General features: G+C 42.2%; 2 protein-coding genes across 5 annotated transcripts in view; both read left to right on the top strand.

Annotated features, from left to right (window-relative positions):
- The window catches only part of otogl (otogelin-like), a 24,319-nt gene extending 12,626 nt beyond the window's left edge, over nucleotides 1-11,693 (top strand). Inside the window, exons 29-55 of the mRNA XM_079684610.1 lie at nucleotides 18-197; nucleotides 289-567; nucleotides 665-782; nucleotides 876-955; nucleotides 1,484-2,352; nucleotides 2,844-3,021; nucleotides 3,158-3,300; nucleotides 3,612-3,635; nucleotides 3,761-3,853; nucleotides 3,947-4,136; nucleotides 4,761-4,978; nucleotides 5,240-5,381; nucleotides 5,482-5,667; nucleotides 5,807-6,019; nucleotides 6,252-6,356; nucleotides 6,472-6,579; nucleotides 6,712-6,813; nucleotides 7,460-7,564; nucleotides 7,718-7,758; nucleotides 7,868-7,931; nucleotides 8,017-8,195; nucleotides 8,370-8,474; nucleotides 8,548-8,667; nucleotides 9,240-9,285; nucleotides 10,019-10,090; nucleotides 10,809-10,888; nucleotides 10,999-11,693. Of these exons, the coding sequence (XP_079540736.1) occupies nucleotides 18-197; nucleotides 289-567; nucleotides 665-782; nucleotides 876-955; nucleotides 1,484-2,352; nucleotides 2,844-3,021; nucleotides 3,158-3,300; nucleotides 3,612-3,635; nucleotides 3,761-3,853; nucleotides 3,947-4,136; nucleotides 4,761-4,978; nucleotides 5,240-5,381; nucleotides 5,482-5,667; nucleotides 5,807-6,019; nucleotides 6,252-6,356; nucleotides 6,472-6,579; nucleotides 6,712-6,813; nucleotides 7,460-7,564; nucleotides 7,718-7,758; nucleotides 7,868-7,931; nucleotides 8,017-8,195; nucleotides 8,370-8,474; nucleotides 8,548-8,667; nucleotides 9,240-9,285; nucleotides 10,019-10,090; nucleotides 10,809-10,888; nucleotides 10,999-11,199 (4,241 nt within the window). The 3' untranslated portion in view covers nucleotides 11,200-11,693. The remainder of the gene's footprint in view (nucleotides 1-17; nucleotides 198-288; nucleotides 568-664; nucleotides 783-875; nucleotides 956-1,483; nucleotides 2,353-2,843; nucleotides 3,022-3,157; nucleotides 3,301-3,611; nucleotides 3,636-3,760; nucleotides 3,854-3,946; nucleotides 4,137-4,760; nucleotides 4,979-5,239; nucleotides 5,382-5,481; nucleotides 5,668-5,806; nucleotides 6,020-6,251; nucleotides 6,357-6,471; nucleotides 6,580-6,711; nucleotides 6,814-7,459; nucleotides 7,565-7,717; nucleotides 7,759-7,867; nucleotides 7,932-8,016; nucleotides 8,196-8,369; nucleotides 8,475-8,547; nucleotides 8,668-9,239; nucleotides 9,286-10,018; nucleotides 10,091-10,808; nucleotides 10,889-10,998) is intronic.
- A 717-nt stretch (nucleotides 11,694-12,410) lies between these two features.
- The window catches only part of ptprq (protein tyrosine phosphatase receptor type Q), a 39,036-nt gene continuing 30,919 nt past the window's right edge, over nucleotides 12,411-20,527 (top strand). For all 4 annotated transcript variants that reach the window (XR_013808934.1, XM_079685511.1, XM_079685513.1 and 1 more), the window contains exons 1-14: nucleotides 12,411-12,809; nucleotides 12,921-13,046; nucleotides 13,137-13,281; nucleotides 13,409-13,687; nucleotides 13,798-14,015; nucleotides 15,003-15,183; nucleotides 15,457-15,813; nucleotides 15,894-16,205; nucleotides 16,967-17,260; nucleotides 17,810-18,109; nucleotides 19,375-19,505; nucleotides 19,632-19,761; nucleotides 19,919-20,072; nucleotides 20,223-20,329. Coding sequence is in view for 3 of the 4 variants with exons in the window: in XM_079685511.1 (XP_079541637.1) it covers nucleotides 12,765-12,809; nucleotides 12,921-13,046; nucleotides 13,137-13,281; nucleotides 13,409-13,687; nucleotides 13,798-14,015; nucleotides 15,003-15,183; nucleotides 15,457-15,813; nucleotides 15,894-16,205; nucleotides 16,967-17,260; nucleotides 17,810-18,109; nucleotides 19,375-19,505; nucleotides 19,632-19,761; nucleotides 19,919-20,072; nucleotides 20,223-20,329 (2,779 nt within the window). In the remaining variant the exon portion in view is untranslated. The remainder of the gene's footprint in view (nucleotides 12,810-12,920; nucleotides 13,047-13,136; nucleotides 13,282-13,408; nucleotides 13,688-13,797; nucleotides 14,016-15,002; nucleotides 15,184-15,456; nucleotides 15,814-15,893; nucleotides 16,206-16,966; nucleotides 17,261-17,809; nucleotides 18,110-19,374; nucleotides 19,506-19,631; nucleotides 19,762-19,918; nucleotides 20,073-20,222; nucleotides 20,330-20,527) is intronic.

Below are 20,527 nucleotides of genomic sequence, written 5' to 3' on the forward strand. Positions count from 1 at the left end.
CTCGTGCTTCTCCACAGAGCTAGGCGATGGCCCATTTTCCTTGGTGAGTGCTGTTTATAACGACACCATGTTCGGAGTGAACCGCACCAGCAGCTCAGTGTTTCCTCTGGTGAGAGAGAGACCGGGGCAGCTGCCGGCTCCAGGCTTACTCTTCAACTTCATGATCACAGCCGGTTTGCAGAAGGACAAAACATCACGTGAGCAACCACATTTACACAGCAACACTGTACCACGTCTCGTTTTTTTGTACATGTTGGGTATATGAACCAACATGTCTTATATTCACAGGTGTTCCTGTGGTGTCACTGGAGTCTGCAGAAAGGCCCAACTATTTCCTTGTGGTGTCGGGACGCAGCCGTCTTCAGTTGGAGCAGTGGAGTCGAGGGCCAGAGTTTAATCGCAGAGCAACCTTTATCCAGCACCAGGGGCTGTTTCTGCCAGGTCACACCTCCTTCGAGGTTGTCAGCCAACCTGGAACCTTTCTGATACTGACACGCACTGCTGCACGGGCTCAGAGATACGACACCTCCGAGGGGTTCAAAGCCAGCAGCAGCTTCACGCTGGAGGGTCAGGAACACATGCATATACCTAACACGAACACACACATTTTCTCCACTATCACACAGAAACTAACTAATTATGTGTTCTCCCTCTCCTCTGGTAGAGAGCAGTTTTGTGATACCTTACCGTATGATGTGTGAGTGGCGCTACCAGTCCTGTGCGAGCCCTTGTGTCCACACGTGCAGTGACCCAGATGCCACGCGCTGCCATTTCCTGCCTCCGTAAGAAGCTTTGCTCATTAAAAGCACCCATTAAATGCTACCAACATAGTCAATGCTTAGCTCAGGTTCTGAGACTGTTTCTGTATGTTGCAGTGTGGAGGGCTGCTTCCCGCGTTGTCCCAAAAACATGGTCCTTGATGAAGTCACGAGGAGATGTGTCTACATAGAGGACTGTGAGTAGGACAGATTCTTTTTTTAAATGTCATTAAAATTCACAACATGTATTATTCAGGGTTCCCAAAGATACCCTCGAACCTTGAAAGTCTGTGCAGTTTTTAAGAAAAAAAGTCCTGAAAGTTTTTGAAAAAGGACAAAAATAGAAATGGGTCATTCAAAGAGCTTGAATTAGAATTATTTTTACAAGAACAAAAATATAAGTTATTTTGACTTTTTCTCTTTTATTAAATACACAGCACAGTTAAAACAATCACGCCTTTTTCTATTTTGAATTGTTGTCTGTGAGTATTTCTTAAAGCCTGCAAGTTTTACAAAACAAATTCTCAATTGTGTAACAGTAATAAACGTCATCCTTGTCTCAAACAAAGTTATATTGGGTGCTTGAATTTGAGGCAATTGGGCGTCCTAGAAAAATCGTTGAATTTTATTTTTAAGAAGGTGTGGAAACCCTGAATGGTTTACATAAATCTTTTTATTTCAATATATTGAAACTATGTATTGAGCATATTATTTTTCTCTACCAGGTGTGTCTCTTCCCCCAACTCCGACACCTTTTGCATATGTGACGCGGTCCAACAGAACCACCACAGAACAACCAACAACCACAACAACCCCTACCACTACTACTACAACTGCAAGGCCCACAACCACTACTACCCCCACAACCACCTCCACTACCACAACCACTACAACTACAACCACCACCAGAGCAACAACTACCTCCTCCACTACAGTCATGCCCACCACCACCCCTCCCACTACTCCCAGTACAACAGAGCGTGTCACCACTCCACTGACCACGCCTCTATCAACAACTCCTCCTGCTCCTCCCACTACTATTTTTTCGCCCACTCTCACTCCCACAACCCCATCAGAGACGACCACTCGCAGCACTACCATGACAACCCCTCCCCAAACTACGGTAACCACAGAGGTCACTACACCCACCACCACGGAGGCTACTACAGTCCCCATGACTCCTATTCCTCCATCCCCCACTACTCCTACGTCTTCCACTCCAACCTCCACAACCGTTACCACGCCATCGCTATTATCCCTAGTAACTTCCCCCCCACCCCCTCCAACATCCCCCTCTACAGAGCCGCCACCCACTACAGCCGCCACAACCGCCCCCACCTCCGTCCCTGAAACAGCCCTGGAAACTACAACCACTCCTCAGACTACACCTGCCGATACAACAATCGCGATAGAGACCACCAGCCCAACAGAACCCTCAACTGTTGTTATGACAACCACAGCACCGCTTCCTACAACCATCGAGCTCACGACTGAGCCGATAACCACAGAAATAATCCCAAGCCCTGAAACCTCTCCTGTGACGGAGGAGGCAACAACCACACATCCCTTCCTCCTGCCCACCACCGCCTGCACAGTGAGTGTTGCTGTTGTTGTTAAAGCTCAGAACACAGCCAAAAACACACCTTCCTTAAATCTGTAAAAATTATGAAGAAAATTGTTTGAATGCTTTTGTTTATTAATAATAAAAAAGAATAATAAATGTATTCATATAGCACATTTATAACAAAAGATAATGCTAAAAAGTTAATTAACTCAATGACAACACTACACGTTTCTAAAACAGATATAACAACTTTTTCTTTTTTAAACATATGTTAAACAAATATAATAACCATTTCTTTTTTTAAAAGGTAAAATTGTATTTAATGCGTCTTCCAAAAAGAGATAGGGTCTAACTCTTGCAATATTTCTAACATTTATTTGGAAATTAATCTTTAAAAAGACACTTGCACAAGAAATGTAGCACCGGTTATAAAAGAGTCATGTGATTGTAAATATTACTACAAACACTATGTTGTGAGATGTTTAAATTATTAATATGCATATTATGGTCTCTCTCTGCAGCCTCCCTACTCGTACCGCATCGATGACTGTGCAGAGCTGATCTGTTTCAACGGAGATCTGCTGCTTCACAACTCGTCTCTACACTGTCGCTCCAACACCACCCAGCCCCAGTGCAGTCTGGTGGGCATGCCCCTGCTCATCAACACAGACCCCTGCTGTCCACAGTGGCAGTGCCCCTGTAAGATATGTTGTTTGTAATAAAACCCGTTTTTTCCAGTGATTGAGTTAAGCCATATATAGTGGTTTCAATCCATAATTTATTGCAGTGATCTTTGTATGTTGCATGTTTATTTATACAATTTTCCCTTTGCCAGGTCGCTGCACCGTGATGTCAGACCTGCGTGTTATCACATTCGATGGCAACAACGTGGCTTTGTATGATAACGGCTCCTACATCTTGGTTAACCTGCCCAGAGAGACTATTATTGGCACTGTGGAGAAATGTCCGACCAGCCAGGTAACATCTAGAGTTTACAAGGTCCCTCTGAGAACTGAGACCTCTGTCAAGGCCATTTCGATACATTGAAAATGATGAATGTGCAGTATAACCCCCATGAGATTTACATCCGCTCACACATTTAAAGGGGTTCTTTTTGGCTCATGCTTAACACTTCCACCAATTTCTATAGAAATCTGGCCAGTAGCTCTTCTGTAATCCTGACAAACAAACTTAACCAATTACATTAATTCCTTGGCAGAGGTAATGGTAATATGAACTCTTTGAAAGGACATCTTACATTTTTTGTGAAATATTTGTTTCCTTTGTAGAGTGTAAACTCCATCAGACGAACCGTGAGTACAGCCTCTTTCCCCACTATAATTCCCTTCAATTTCATTTGCATCAATATCCAAATCTGTTATTTTTTTAAGGAATATTATCTTGTACCATTACATTAGTTAATTTCTTTCCCCTTCAGAGTCCTACAGGTGGAACATCCGGTCTGTGTTTTAAGAAGCTCAACATTACTACCGCCTCATACAGAATTATAATCAACAGGCTCGATCGCAAGGTCAGTTTCTACAACTAACTTGCAGTCAGGGGTTCAACTTATACCACACAAATAATATGGTTCTTGTATGCTGATGTGTCCTGCTGTCTCCAGGTGACAGTGAACTACAGACCTGCTAGACTTCCATTCTCTCGTCATGCTCTCTATGTGGAGGACACAGGCAGCATGTACCTGATCCACACACCTGGAGGGGTCAGCATACAGTGGTATCACAGCACTGGTATCATGGTGCTGCAGTACATCGCTACTCATAATGCATCTGTGCCCACTCGTGGCCTGTGTGGTGAGTCCACACAAACACACACACACACACACACACACACACACACACACACACACACACACACACACACACACACACACACACACACACAGACACACACACACACACACACACACACACACACACACACACACACACACACACACACACACACACACACCAGCTTTGACTGCATCATCACCAGCCTCATTTATCTAAGTGCCTGCTATCAGCACCTAAAGGCCTAATGCCTAACAGCAACATCACTTTGGCTTGAGTCATTATAGGATATGACAATTTGAAATGTTGAGGGCCATTTGGTGTGATTAAAGGGATAGTTTAGATTGTTTGAAATGGGGTCGAATCTGGTACTTATCCAAAGTCAGTGCATTACCTACAGTAGATAAAGGTTGGCACCAGTCTGGAAACAGACAGGAGTACAGGCTTGAAAAATAAAGCATTGTACTTTGCTGCTGTGGGCCAGGGCAGCAGAAACAAACATGGATAAGAACCTTCATAAATTGAATCAAATCTAATCTACTATATACCCCACTTAAATACATCAGAACTATCTCTTTATGCAGTTTAAAACACACATCATGTCACTCCACTTATCATAACTAACACACACACATGTGACGTCAGGTTGCTGCGATGGGAACCCTGAAGATGACCTGAGGCTGCCGAATGGCACGGTGGTCAGAGAGGTGGGGGACATGGTGCTCTTCCTGCAGGCCTGGAGGGTCCACACCACGGATGAAACCGAACACACACGCAGGGTCGGAGACAACTGCACCATTGGGGACTGCTCCAACTGCCTCTCCATGCTCCACCAGAGAGCCTTCGTGCCATGCCACAGCAAGGTAGCTACAGTATACACACAGCATTTACAACCCTGTTAAGTTACTTTGCCATGAAGTCAGTACTGAAAAGTTAATGGATTGATGAGTTGAAGACGAAGAATGACAACAAATGTGACAATTTAGTTAAATTGTTTCAACAAAAATTCACAACAATCTTTGGTCGAAGCTCCACAAATGTTTTTTTCCTCAATATGTTTTTTATCATTGGGAAATGTATTTGACATATCCCTGCATGATTTTGGTTTGTTTCTCTGTCTGCAGGTCTCTCCGGAGCAGTTCTGCGACATCATGTGGGCGGGGGACCTTCACTACAAGGATCACCAGTGTGACTTTCTGGCGGCGTACGTTGCGGTCTGCTACACACATCAAGTCTGCATCAGCTGGAGACGACACAACTTCTGCCGTAAGGAGACGCAGGCGAAGAAATGACACACACGTACGCAGATGTACTCATTTGTATTTTTCATTTGTTCTTGTAATGCTAAGTGCCTGTAATCCTGTAGCATTGCGGTGTCCCTCTGGTAAGGAGTACCAGCCCTGTGTGAGCACCTGCGCCAGCCGCACCTGTGTGAACAGAGAGTACTACGAGGAGACCACCTGCTCCTTCATCAGAGAGGAGTGTGTGTGCCGCGGTGGAACCATCCTGCACCGCGCTGACTCCCCTTACTGTGTAACTGAGGACCGCTGTGGTGAGTGATAGAGTAATTACATGCCTTTGTGATGAAAACCGCACTGTCGAGAAAGAGAGACTGAATTAGTTTTTGACTGTGCCTTATATTACTCCCAGACTCAATTACTGTGTAATTTACTTGGTCCTGCTGTATCCAGTATGCACAGATAATGAGGGTAACCCCCGGGCCCCTGGTGAGGAGTGGAATGGCTCTGCTCGCGGCTGCTGTCTGTACAGGTGCATGGAGAATGGCTCTGTGGTGGCTGTGGAGCCAGACTGCCACTCTGTCCCCACCCCGCTGTGTGAGAGAGAGGGGGAGTATGTCCTGGATGTGCTGGAAGAAGGAGCCTGCTGCCCCAAGAAGATCTGCGGTGAGTCCAAATACTTAGTTCTGGTGATTGCATTCAAGTAAGATGGTTTAATCTTTTCCCATAATTACGCCTACAAGTCCCACCCTTTTATAGTTATGTTATTATTCTGATGATGGTTTACCAATTTTGTAGCTAACCTGTATACTTCTAAATACAAGACGATAAGATAATACAATTTCAGTGAGCATATGACTCATTACATTTCCTTTTTTTTCTACTTCGCTACTGTCAGAGTGCAACATGACCATCTGTGACAGCGACGCTCCACCTTGTGATAACGGGAACCAGCTAGTGATTGGTTACAGCGCTCTGTCCTGCTGCCCTGACTACAGATGTGGTAAAATCAAACTTTCTCTTTTCGTTCCTGCAAAGTGTTTAAACATGTTGTATACTCTTTTTCAATGTGAATTTTAACTTGAACTAAACATGTTTCTGGGACTGGTCTTTCTTAGAGTGTGACCCCATGGCCTGTCCTCCTGTGTCGGCCCCCAACTGCAGGGAAGATCAGTTCTTAGTGGAGGTCAGAGGATCCAGATCCTGCTGTTACTCTTACCTGTGTGGTGAGTTTTAATTGTGTTTCACAGGTCAGTCTGTGGTGTGAGGTTGGACATCTGTTATGTCTCCATTCTTGGCACCTCCATCAATTACAGCAACACAACTGAATGTATTGCTTGTGTTTTCTGTCTGAGCAGTGTGTGAGTCATGTATTGAACCCATTCCAACGTGTTCACATGGAGAAATTCTGGCTGTGGATCTAAACACAACCAACAGCTGCTGCCCGCAGTACCATTGTGGTAAGTGTTAGGGAAATAATTCTCCTAGACTCCTAGATATGACATTTGTGGGGGAAACTTCTGTGTAGCAATGCAGTGGGAGTCTCCGACTCATGAAGGAGACACGGGAAGAGCAGGAGCTTTGATCTCAAACACTGATGGTTTATGTAGGAGGTTCGGCCGGAGGATTCACATCACAAGTCACAGCAGTCACGGTCTGACTGCACGGGAGAGTTGCCACGTCATTTCTGGAGCGCCTCTCTCTCGTTAGCCCATTTAACTGGTTTCACAGAGAGTAATCAACATATTTGAGAAGATAGCCTAAACAGTTGGGAACACTGAGTCACTTGCGTCTGACACTTATGGCCTCGAAGATTTCACACCTTGGAGTCCACAAACACCGAGAAGGAAGTGTCCCAGTGCACCCACAACAATAAACCATCTGTGACCTAGGGCTGCCCGGTCATAGAATGGGAACAACAACATTATGGCTGAAGCAGCCTATCTCCTTAAAGGAGATAACAGACGTCAGGGTTGGTCATGCACGTCATATCTAGGAGTCTAGGACAATTATTTCCCTAACAGTAAGCGTGTGAGTGTGTGTTTATTTGTGTTTTTATGTCTGTGTCTTCAAAGGCATTTTTATATTTTGTTCTATGTATTGCAGTGTGTGATGTCAACCTGTGCCCTGAATCATCTGTGACCTGTGCACCTGGTCTTACTTTGGTTCAAAATGCTGTCCCGGGACATTGCTGCCCGCGGCACCACTGCGGTACACACTCAAAAAAACTCATACATACAGATACATCATTTTTTTGCTGGTGTGTGTTGAGTTGATACTTTGACTCATCTCAGAAGTTGATATGCATGTCACGTACTTCCACAAACATCAAGCCACCTCTAACTTCCACTCTGTCTCTCCCAGAATGCCAATGTGGGGACAGCTCTCTCCCCATCTGTCAGGTGGTAAGTCAGCAAAAAAGCTGCATTACAAGTCAATGTCTAATCAAGTCTTTGCTATAAGGGAGAAAAAGTGAGCAAATTCTGTTGAGTCAGCCCTCTGTTTTACTTTCAGGGGGAAGTGTCTGTCGAGGTTTCAGATGGAAGCCCTAACTGTGGCTGTCCTCAGCATACATGCCGTATGTGTAACACCCGACTAGTGTGACAGTTGATGCTGTAGACATTGTTTCATCCACGATACTCACTTTCCATTTTTGTTTATAGAGAAGGACGAGGTGTGTCTTTTCCAAGGGGTTACAGTGCTGGGCCCAGGCCAGTCTCTGGTTCAGTACTTCGAAGGAGAATTGTGTTACACCGTCCACTGCCTGCATCAGATAGATCCAGACTCTGGCTTCTACGCCATGGAAATAACATCCGTCAACTGCACCCAAAAATGTGGGCCAGTATGTATCCTACATATTACAACATTTTGAGTTTTTTGATTGATCACATAGTCTTTGTGAGGGGCATTTTTCTGATTAAATATATTTTACTGGAGCTTATAGAACATGCCCCATCCACTTTGTCTTCCTTTTTGCATGTTGTATTCACCCTTTTACGTTTGCATCATCTTAAAGCACCAGGTGTATACAACATCTACGGACCCTCATGTGTGCTGCGGCTCCTGTAAAAATGTCTCCTGTACTTTCACCAACGAAAATGGGACAACAGAGCTTTTCGCTGTAAGAACAAACAGATCCATGTGTGCTCAACGCTCCACTTTCTGAGCAGTACTGAGCCTGATTGTGTGTGCAGGCAGGGAGTTCCTGGGTGGAGAACTGCACCCGCTACGACTGCATGGAGACAGCAGTGGGAGCCGTGATACTGGCCTCTGGGGTGGTCTGCCCGCCTTTCAATGACACAGAGTGTATTCAGGTCAGGACCTCTAACTGTGCTACAGTGTATATCCCAACTCATGGTTGGACTTTTGAAGCCAATTGTTGTTTACATTCAAGGCAAGGCAAGTTTATTTATATAGCTTTCAACACAAGGCAATTCAAAGTGCTTTACAAAAATTGAAGACATTAAGAGCATGTAAATAGGTTTAGTCTGAACCTATCTACTGTAATGCGCCATTATAGGTTTTACATAATTGAAATCATTTAATGAAATATAATACAAATTCAAGTATCAGAATTGAACATTCCCTTCTAACATTTTATAGATTTTTTTCTCTGACAGAGCAGTTGACAGCAATTTATTTATTTACTTTCAACTATTGTGAAAATAAAGGTTCATCTTCTTCAATCTTCTTCTTCTTCTTCTTCTTCTTCTTCTTCTTCTTCTTCTTCTTCTTCTTCTTCTTCTTCTTCTTCTGCCAGTTATAGCTGTAGGACTATGGATTGGTGCACCTGTATTATGGATTGTATTGTGTCTTTTGGACTCTTGTGTCCCTGTAATTGTGTTTCCCATTAACTGTAGTTCCTCGTCTTACTCTCTTCTTGCAGAATGGCGGTGTGGTTCAGAGCTATGTGGACGGTTGCTGCAGGACATGTGAGTCTCCACATTTATTTGATGCTTCCGGTAATGCTTTGAGCTTTCAATCAGAGGGGTGAGCGCCTTGTTGCCTGGCAGTGGATGGGCTTGTTGGCTGAGTGGTTGGGGGTGTGGCCTGTTGTAGAAGGGTGGAGATACAGCCTGTTGTTGGCCCGTCTCAATTCATTTCCGAGTTTGTCCCAACATTTTCTGTTTTTTCAGCAGCACAGCTGAGAAAAAAAGAATATTTGTTAAAAAAATATGAAATATAATTTGGGACCTGTGAACTGTTTGATTTGTCTTTATTAAAAGTATAAGGAGTAATAGGATATTGCTAGCTGGTGTGAATTGAAGCTTTAATGAACATGCAGCGGTGATGTTTTCTCTCTCTGTGGATTTGGGATTGCAGCCTCGCCCGCTTGCCTGCTTTTGCAGCGACCTTGCAGTTCTGCCAATCAGGGCGCTCCACAGTGAGTGTTTTAACAATGAGGATGCGCGATGGTGCAGGGGTTAGAGTTTACCCTGCTGAGCCGCTCTTTGTAGTACATCAAATGACTGAGTTCCTTGGCCAGCTGCCCGGTGTGGACCAAAAGAGAAGAAATAAATCCATGTGCATGCCAGCTGCACTGATTCCATCCTCTGTGTGTTTGTGTGTGACGCTGAACTGTGTTTTCTGAACCAAACGTAACCTTGTGTGTGTTCTCATGACGTTCTTTGAACCCGGCGGATGCGATCCCGACGATGCTCCCAGGTGCTGGAGTGGGTGTTTTACCATTTACCGTTAATCCTGTAACCCCCACTGGTAGTACTAACTGTGACACAGGTACCACCATCTTGCACTATCCAATTTACAATAATTATTTGGAAACTCAGTGACTCATCCACTTGCACTTTCAAGCTTTGTGTGAATGTGAGTCTATTTTTACAATTGCTTTCACATTTTTTCCTCTCTCTGGTTAACTTCCAAGTCACACTACACATGAACATCTAACCTTGCACACATCTCTAGTGTGAAACCGTACATCAGACAATATGCAATGTTAAATATACTAGAGAGCTTCACCATATCAAAGTGTTAACAACAGTTGTGAAACAAAATAAGCCGTCTAGTAAATTCATTGTATGCATTAATACATTCCAGCCCTATACACAATCCCTTTAACCATCTTTGATTGGCTTTAAAGTAAGGTTAAGTTTAGGTCAATAGCCAATAGGAGAGCCGGATCTCTGCTGCGAGAACTATGCCCCCCGTTACCCACCTGTCAATCAGAAAAAGCTCCTACTGCTGGGCAACAAAGAGCCCTGCTCAATAGGCCTTTCAGGGCTGTGTGAGTGACAGATCTCTGCAGTAAAATGATCAGTGTGTTTGTGTGTGACAATATGTTTAACAGTGTGTGTGTGAGCATTTCTTTGTGTACGTTTGAACTTGCATCTTCATGTTTTCTGCTGTTAAATGGTATGTCCTGTTGGTAATATTATTCCTCTGAAAGTATTGTGTGTCTATCTGTATGCATCTTATTTGTGTGTGAACATGTGTGTAGGTAAAGAGGATGGTAAGACATGCAAACGTGTGGCCATTCGAACTACCATTAGAAAAGATGACTGCAGGAGCAATGCGCCGGTGAGAGAAGAGAGCATGCTTACTTATTTAGGAGGCCGACTCAAAATGTTTAAAACATTGTACAAATATTATGCATTGCTCTATATGTCATCAGCTTCCTTCGTTTACAGGTAACAGTCTATTCTTGTGATGGGAAATGCCCGTCTGCCACCATCTTCAACTTTAACATCAACAGCCACGCCCGGTTCTGTAAGTGCTGCAGAGAGAGTGGACTACAAACTCGCTCTGTTACGCTGTACTGCTCTCGCAATGCCACAGTGGTGGACTACAACTTCCAGGAGCCTCTGGACTGCTCCTGCCAGTGGAACTAAAAACAAGGCCATGCAGAAAAGTGAACGAAAGCTTAAAGAATGTATGAATAGAGGGATGAAATCTTTTTAAAGTACTGATAAAGAAGCAAACCAGCCATTTTTCATTTTATTTGTCACTATAGTACACTTTATTACACTGACCATGAGTTGTAGTTTTGAAAATAACTGATATTAGTTGGGAGGTAGTTTTCAAGTTTCTTTAAGACCTGCTGTGCCAACCAAGTCAGCTTGCTACTGTAGTGCTTAGCCTTGATGTATATGAACAATTAATATCATGTTGACACATATTTTGTTGCATTTTTTTATATCCTTTGTCGGGTTCAAATAGTACTCTGGTGTGCCTTGGAAGATACATTTAGCCTTTGTAAAAAATTAAAGTTATGCCAGGGATTGTTTTGTTAGAAAGGTTTAATGAGTTCCTGAAATGTGACCTTTGCGCTCTTTGTAGTTTCTGTATTTTGAAGTAAAGTAGGGGAATAAAAGGTTTAACAGTGTCTTTTTGTGAATTATTGAAACATTGTCTGCCATCTTGACCTGAAATGTGTCCTTTTTATGCACTCTTTGGGTTTCTCATTCTCAAACCCTTCTTAAAAGCTCATACTCATCCTGATTCAGCATCTGTGGTGCTGACATGTGTTTGTGTTTTCCCTCTAAGAGGTTATTGCTGTGTGGGAGTCCCCTCTTCATAACAGAACCCCTTAGTGGACTCAGCTCTTTGCCTGTCAATCATTTCTCCCTTTCACATTCCTGTCATTCCACTTGGGCTAGCACTTCCACCACACCCAAGGCCTGAGCCAAACCATGAGCAATTTTGAGTCCATGCTTATTTTAGAGGTTATGAAAACAAAATGTCAGACCTGTCTGCTGTGACTGGTTGTGGGTCACCCAGAGCCATTGAGCTGGTGCCCTCTGAGCACAGCTCAGTTTACCACAAAGCCCCACCACATCTCTGATTCCTCTCGCTTCCTCTCAGTATGCCCCACATCCCTCATTCCCCTCCTCTCCTCAGGAGCCCAGCTCTGGAGTGGCCATGTGCCTGAGGTTGCCATGGTGAATTGCTCTTATCCCAACAAAGAGCCAGAGCAAATTATACATCAACAATATCTCTCTCTCTCTCTCTCTCTCTCTCTCTCTCTCTCTCTCTCTCTCTCTCTCTCTCTCTCTCTCTCTCTCTCTTCACTTAAGGCTTTACTTCTCGGGGGAAGCAGCCATTGAACGTTAAACTCTGAGTGCGCGCTAAATTCAAAGACCACGCTTTGCGTAAAGCGATACTACAACACAATCAGAGTTCTTCGAAAGTTTTAGAATAACTTCTAGAAATATTTGTTAAGCCTTAAATAGTTACAAACCGTTCACTTTTTGACGCCCAGGGGTACGTCAGCGAGCCAAACATTTTTGGGACTTTCCACAACCGATGTCTCCGCACAGGGCGAGTGTTTTGGGTTCATTTATGAACTTACCAAAAACAGAGAGGACGACCAGGACCCACTGTCCCTCTCCCTAATAGTGACCGTTTGTATCCAGGTGGATGTGAGTGCTGGTTGAGATGAGGAGTGACATTTCCAATGGGGGGAACAGAGCGTCTGTGGCTACTTGCTAGTTTATGCCAGGTAAGAGAAAGGCCTAAACGTCCAGTTCTGTGGAGTATTCAATATCCACAATTCCTATTTTTCTTCTTATGAGTGCAGTTTATTTAGGTTAACAAAGTTACTCCTCTTCAGGTGGCCTTGCTGACCTGTGAACAGCATTTAAACCCTGTTGAGGTTGAAGTTGTGTTTCAGTCCTTCCCTTTCACTGAAGATCCAGACACTTACACAGTCACCTGCATGACTGCAAGGAAACATCTGGTAAGTACACAATAGCAGGTTTTTTATCCGTTTTCATTTTATAAGTTTATAACTTATTTGTGAACTAAATTATTTGTCATATTTCTGCAGGTGTATGTGGAGCCCATTCATCATTCAGCATGCTCCCCTGACTGCAAAATGTCCCTGCAATTACTTGAGGACCCGAGAGGATATAACATCAAACTGAGTGCTAGCAGAAATCTTAGTACTCTTCAGGCAAAGACTTTTCACTTCAGTGAGTGCTTCTGAACTTTAAAAACCACAGTCCATATGGAAAAGATGACACACTCGATTAGTGTTTGGTGTATGCTGCTTGATGTTAACCCCCTCCACTGTGTCTCCTCTTCTGTATTTGTGTCCAGTTCCAGTCCCCCAGTCTGCCCTTTATGTCTACACCACGGCTACCACTTCTCTCCTGACGTGGAAACTTCACAGGCACCAAAGCTTATCCACCTTGAGTCTGTTCAACAGCCACACACAACTTGTCACACACTTCCTCAACATAAACTCATCAGACTCTGGTTACATGGTAAAAGTTCTCGAGCCCGGCACCCGCTTCAAGGCCAAAGTTGTGGTGACCACGTTCCTCAAACACCTTAATATGACCATCAACCAGATACTCAGCATTGGCATGGAAACAGGTATTGTACACATTTGATTTACCATGATCATGTCACCACAACTTACATATCAACCTATAAACTGAATGCAAAGTGTTATGTGACAGAAAACTTGATGATAATGTCTCCAGCTCAGTGCCCCTCTGGTTGGTTGGCCAATGGGAGAAGTTGCTACGCTGTGAAAAGGACCGGTTTGGCCTGGAGCAATGCAAAGCTCAGCTGCAGAAACCTGGCAGCTGTAAGTCACCTGGCTGACATAAATACAGATGAAGATCTGCTTTTTATATCATCCCATCTGCTGAGCGACAACAACCTGCTGCTGCTATGGACCGGACTGAATGACCAGCAGGTAGCCTTAATACAGACATATCCACATTGATCGTTAGTGAGCTATAATGCATAATTACTTTTTGTTGTGACTTTCCACTCCCATTTGCAGTAGCTAATGAGAACCAAGCTTGTCTAACAACTGGTCACGCTTGAGGATTTTCATGAATATTTATGAATAACTTTATAATTAGTTATTTAGAAAGGTATTCGTCAGAAAAAACTTTGATTAAATACTTATAAAACAGTGCACCCTTTTTATAGGCTGCAGGATTTCAGCAGTTATTCTGTCCTGCAAGACAGTCACACTCAAGCAAAAATAGTCTTTGAGGAATTAAGGGATATATTGAAAGAGGACTGCAGGACCAATAGATTCAAGAGAGGACCATGCCCCATAATATAACTTTTTGACAAAATAATTTGTCAACACTAAATAATACTCCTGATATTGGTGAGAAAAGAGTGATATATGTATTTACTGCATTTAAGTTTTTCTTTGCACTCAAAGAAGCTAAACATCACTTATTTTACATATTTTTGTACAGGTATTTATAAAAATGAAATATAAAATGATATATTGTGCAAAATTATGATATTTAGGAAAATGGTCAAGAGAGTTTTATATTTATAGTAAAAGGTATTACATATTACTCTTAGGAGGATTTACCGATTGATTAGAATACTAAAGATATAAATGATGTTCTTATTAATACAAATACATTTCAAAACCAGCTTATCTAAACTAAATAGCAGTTTTCTCTCGGGCTGACTGCAATGCGGTCTTCACACATTTCGTTATATCCTTCTGTTACAGAATGATAAAAGTCTAAGTAAGACCACAGGGGGATTTCCTGGCAAAGAAGTTTACTTTCTAAACAGAAAAAGCACCACAGTAGCAGTTGCTCCTTAAAGAGGAGTTTTGTTTTTGATACTTTCACTTTAATGACAGTGAGCTGGGAATGCTGGTCCCATGTATACAATTTAATGTTTTTCTGCTGTCCCCCCACAGGAGGAGGGCCGTCCTCGCTGGTCTGATGGTTCAGCCTTTAACTTAACGAACACTATGATGTCATTACTGCCGGCCAATCGGACGGACTGTTTTGCCCTTCAGAGGAATGCCACAGGGCCGGGATACTTTCTCACTCCTTTCTTCTGTAACATCCCCTTACCCTTCATCTGCCATTACAAGAGTAAATACATGATGTATATACTTTTATTAACCACAGAATGTACTGCCCATGCATTATTTAAACATTTCAAGAAATGTAGCCTTTTAAAATGATCAAAGCATTTTTTAGCATCTTTTGCAATGTCACAGCCCTGAACCCTTGATATTTCTTAATCTCAGGCTAAATAAGTAATGCGAAACACTTAGTAGTTAACCCAAACCGTTTAATTATTAAGCATTAATCTTGTCCTTCCCAAGTTGCTATGATGTTACTCTAGTTCTCTCTCTTTCACAGTCCCTCCAGTCCCTGCCTCTTTGTCCTTCGACCTGCTTCAGGTGACAGAGCAACAGGTAGAGCTGCGTTGGAGTGACCTCTCACCCTTAAACTCTCTAAATATATCCTCTCTCGAGACATTCCTCCAGTACCAAGAAGAGGAAAATGGTGAAGATGATATAAGGAATTCAGAGGACAGAAAGAGGACACAGAGCCTGAGGATTGTTAAAAAGATTGTCAGGGTCCCCATCTCCCTCTCCTCCAGAGGGGTAACTGTGGCAGGTTTGTCTCCGGGCAGCGTCTACTCCTTCACTCTTCGAGCCTCTTATCTTGACGGCTCAACCTGGAGCTTGGGTCAAACACGGACTGCACACACGAGTGAGTCTGCTGACGTACACATTAGTTACACATCTTGTGCTAACGGTACTTTAAAGCTTTATGTTTTCTCTTTCTTACAGGACCTCTTCCTCCTCACAATATCAGTTTTGGCCCTGTTACCGTCAGTCAGATTAGTGTCCACTGGATGCTGACAGATACACAATTAAAGGATGGATGGATATTTGTGGTGCGCTATGTGGACATGTCTTCAGGACAAAAGAGGATAGTTAGAATGACCAATATCTCCAAGTTATCAGAGACTGGTGGGTTACAGTCATACTCTGCTGTGATTGGAGGGCTGGAGTCTTACAGTAAATACACAGTTGAAGTTTACACCGTCACCCAGTATGGGATAGACAGCTGTGGACAAGCGCCTGTGACTGTGCAGACTGGTAAGCATGTAACAGGGCTTTTCACAGCAGTTTTTTGACGTGTCATAGTAGATTTAACATTAGTAATGACTCTCTGTCCCAGTAAACCGTGACAGTGATGCAGCCTATAAGGACTCTAAAACTAGCTATTTAATTGAATCAAGTTATCATTATTGTTTGTCTTTACAAGGGACACTTTCGGACTGCTTTGATCAAAATCGCAATCTGGATTAGTATTAACAAATATTGGAAATAATGTTTTTCTTCGTAATATAGTATGTCAGTCTTCAATAGGTATTATGGTGTTGCAGAGATGTCCAAAACTACAAATAGTTTTCTACCGACATCTTGAAGTAATTGTTCTAGAAAAATCATGCCATTATCATTTAATGGTGTTTTTCGATTAATAATAATGACAATATTACAATTCCCTCCAATATTGTTATTGTGATTGCTATACAGTATCAATCAAAATCATCGCTTTCGAAATTCTCAAGAGGTTCAGCCCAACACAATACCAACTAACATTGTTTGTTGTGAAGTGAATTTACTTTTTTCCCGAGTGGGGTCTTCAGTTCTTGAAGGCAACCCTACCTCAAAATAAGGTGCCCATAATGAGGTGGCATCCTCTCAAGATAAAAAAAAACTGCTGATTAACTGTGATTGCAACTTGTAATTTGGATAAAATATTAACATCCTATTTGAAGATGTTTTACAAACTGTATTGCTTTGACGAAAGTTACTTGAAAACAATATCACTTTTTTCCTTTTGCATTTCCTAGCGGTGAGGCCCCTTAGTGGTCTGTTTGTGTTGAGCGGAACAGTACATTTGACTGTCTGCTGGACCAGCTCACCTGATGACCCACCAGATCGTTATTATATCACGTCGCAACCGCTGATTGACTCCCCACCAACCTCACTGTGGATGAACCAGACCAGTCCTGGTGCACACTGGGTGAATGACACTGTGTGTGTAAATCTGGGCACATTTACTCCAGGTCAGACTTATGAAGTGGGAGTGGTCTCTTTGAGGGGTGAGGACAGGAGTGAGATGACCAAAACCATACATACCACAGGTAAGAGAAACAGAAATACATAAATAGTTCAATAGTCGTATGTACATTGAAACATGTTTTGTTGATTCAATGATTTCTTTAAAATCCACAGTTGTCACTTTGTGCAGTTTCAATGTATTTAAAACTTTGTTTAAAACTTTATCTGAAGCCTAAATGAGGCTTCCGTAGTCTGAGGTAGCTAGTGGGTGTTTTCCAAAGTGAAAGCTTTGTGTTTTCCCAGACAGTGTTTCCCTGTTGAGGTGCAGTGGAAACATAGTAACAAACAGAGGGAATTATACTAAACTGCTGAAACTTGAATTTATTAATTTCGAAAGCTTAAGCTCATTTTAATATATTGACATATGGTGGACTTTGGTATTTTTCACCATGACCTAAAAGAATATGAGGAATGATTTCAGCAAGTAAAAAACGTTGCAATTTACAAATGGGCTCCTGATTGACTTGAAAAATTGTTATCCCAGTGCTTAACAGTGTACACAAAGAGCCTTTTAACCAAACTGGTAATTTTGTAAACAATATTTCCATCTGTTTCTCTCTCTTTATGTGTAGACCCATTGCAAGTACAGGTAGCAGTCCCTCTTTCTGTGGGAACACACTCCACACAACTGTACATCCAGCGGCCACAGCTGGGTGTGATCGATGGGGTCAAAGTGTGTGTGTGTCCAGGATTGTGTGACAGTATGTGTGAGGGATTGTGTCTGACAGCATGCGACTGGTACTCCCTTCCTGCTGGAGTTCACATCATAACCCTGAGCAACCTCAGTTCAGGCTCCGAGCTGCAGCTCAGAGTGTTCAGCACAAGCCGGGCACAGATGGGACCACCTTACTACTCCCGCCCATTTAAAACAAGTGAGGAACCACTTTTAATACAACTGTAGCACATACTTACATACTTATGCACATGGTTCATGGCAGCAGAGACATTTAAAATCCTTCTATCTTGAAGGTGTCAGAAAAATATTTTGGACTGATATCTACTTTACGATACGATATACAATACGATACGATATTACTTTATTTGTCGGATCATGTCTGAAATTTGACTTGCGTCACAGCAGCTCCATGTCCTTTTAATGATCTCAAAACATAGTGGGTCCTTTGTTGTTATTGTATTGTAACCTGGAGAAGTCCTCTCATCACCTTTTCTCTCATCACTGCTACAATTGTACTGCCGTTTTTCAAAAAACAGTCTACAAATATATATTTTTTAATTTCTTGCAGATTACAGAAAATAGATAAAATTAATTCACCCTCATATTGTACCACTTTACAGTTTACCTTTTTGGTATTCATTTTTTAAGATTTTTGCTAGCGAAACACCATTTAGGTCAGGCCTCAAGCTAGGGAAACAATGTAAGAATGTATGTTTGATATTAATGTTGTTATGAGCCAGTGTGCTTCTTAAGGCAGAAAGATCCCCTACATTTTAGGGGATTTATCTGCATCAATGACACGGCTTGATTTAGGTTCTAAATCAAGCCGTGTCATTGATGCGGCTGAGCTTTTTTTCTTTTTGCAACTAAATAAAATTCAAATGGGTGGCCTGGGGAGAATAATTAATTTTTCAAACAAGTGTATGTGGTGTTTTTTGTTATTCAAACCATGTTGTTTTGATATAATTATATAACTAGAACTTTTAATAAATACGTTTGCATTTGTTATAAAGCACTGTAGACAAACACATTTCATTTTAACTACAATACTGTCCTTAAATAGCATATACATTAGAATGAGATTTTAAAAATATCCCTAATGAAAGTGACCCAGGACCCCCAGGGGTCAGTCGCAATCATGTTTGAGATTAATTCATTTAAATGATATAGATATACATAAATGTATATTTTAGTGGGAATGCTGACACAGCACAAAATTATTTATTATTCCGTCGGGTTATTTTGTACCTCTTCTTCTCCCACATTCCACATCACAGAAACTCTGTTATTTAATAGTTTAAGATGATATTCTAATCAAACGACTCAATACATATGTTATGTTTATTTTGAATACATCAAAAATCTTGTTGTTTTACATAACTGAGGCATTCAAATATTGTGTTATTAAAAATAATTGGAGGAGTAAGTACGACATGGGTGGGATGTGGTTTGTGATTTTAGGTCTGGCTCCTCCAATCAGAGTGAAGGAAGGTGTGGTGACAGACTCATCCATTCAGCTGCTCTGGGATCAGGCAGAAGGACAGGCTCACAGCTACGAGGTTACCTGCTTCAACTGTCACCATTCACACAAGGTAAACAAACAAAAACATGTTGTCCTCTATGATTTTATTTCGTCAAACATCCTCTTCCTGCCAACGTATGCTGTTACTGTAAGGAAGATAACAAGGCTTCTTGGTATTTTTATTTTTGTGATAAAGGTGCAGAAGGTGTTCAATCAGAGTGCAACCTTTTCTACTCTGACTCCAGGCGTGCTCTACCACTTTGCAGTACGAACAGAGAAGGATTCCTTTACAGATAGTTCCCCTGTCACCATCAACATAATTGCAGGTATACACACACACACACACACACACACACACACACACACACACACACACACACACACACACACACACACACACACACACACACACACACACACACATACACACACTGATATTTCTGTTTAACTCACTAACTATGAGTGGTGTTTTTTATTCAACAGCTCCTAACCCAGTGGAGTTGTCTCTTGTCAATAAAACAACATCATCCGTATGCATTCGTTGGAGTAATATCAGGGGAGTTGCAAGCGGACTCATCCTGTCAATCAAAAACAAAACATCCCGCCAAGAGCTGATCATCCCTCATCAAGAGGCCGGGTCAGTCTCAATCTTGTCAGCCAGTGCACAAATTATTACAATTTCATGAGAGTAGAATGTCCACATTTTATTTTATAACAAGATCTGCTGCTGAGTGCAACATGGTTTACTCAAAACTTGTGCTTTAAAACACTGACTGTGTGTTCTCAGGTCATACAGCTTCGAAGGCCTCGCTTACGGAAGCCAATATTCAATTGAAGTGACAAGCACCAGCGGGGGAAGAAGGAGTAAACCTGCCACTATGATCCTCCATACTTGTAAGTTTCAAAACATACAGTAACTGACACCAAATATAGGTTGTGTGTGTGCCCACATTTATGTGTGAAATGATAGTCAGAATGTGAATACAACATAAAATGCATAATGGAGTAAGAAAGTAAGATTTTAAATGGTCTGTAAAGGTGGTTAATGAATTCAATATAAACCTTGAGAAACCAAGTAAGATTGTAGTTCGA

The sequence above is a fragment of the Notothenia rossii genome, assembly GCF_949606895.1.
Source record: "Notothenia rossii genome assembly, chromosome: 5".
NCBI lineage: Eukaryota > Metazoa > Chordata > Actinopteri > Perciformes > Nototheniidae > Notothenia > Notothenia rossii.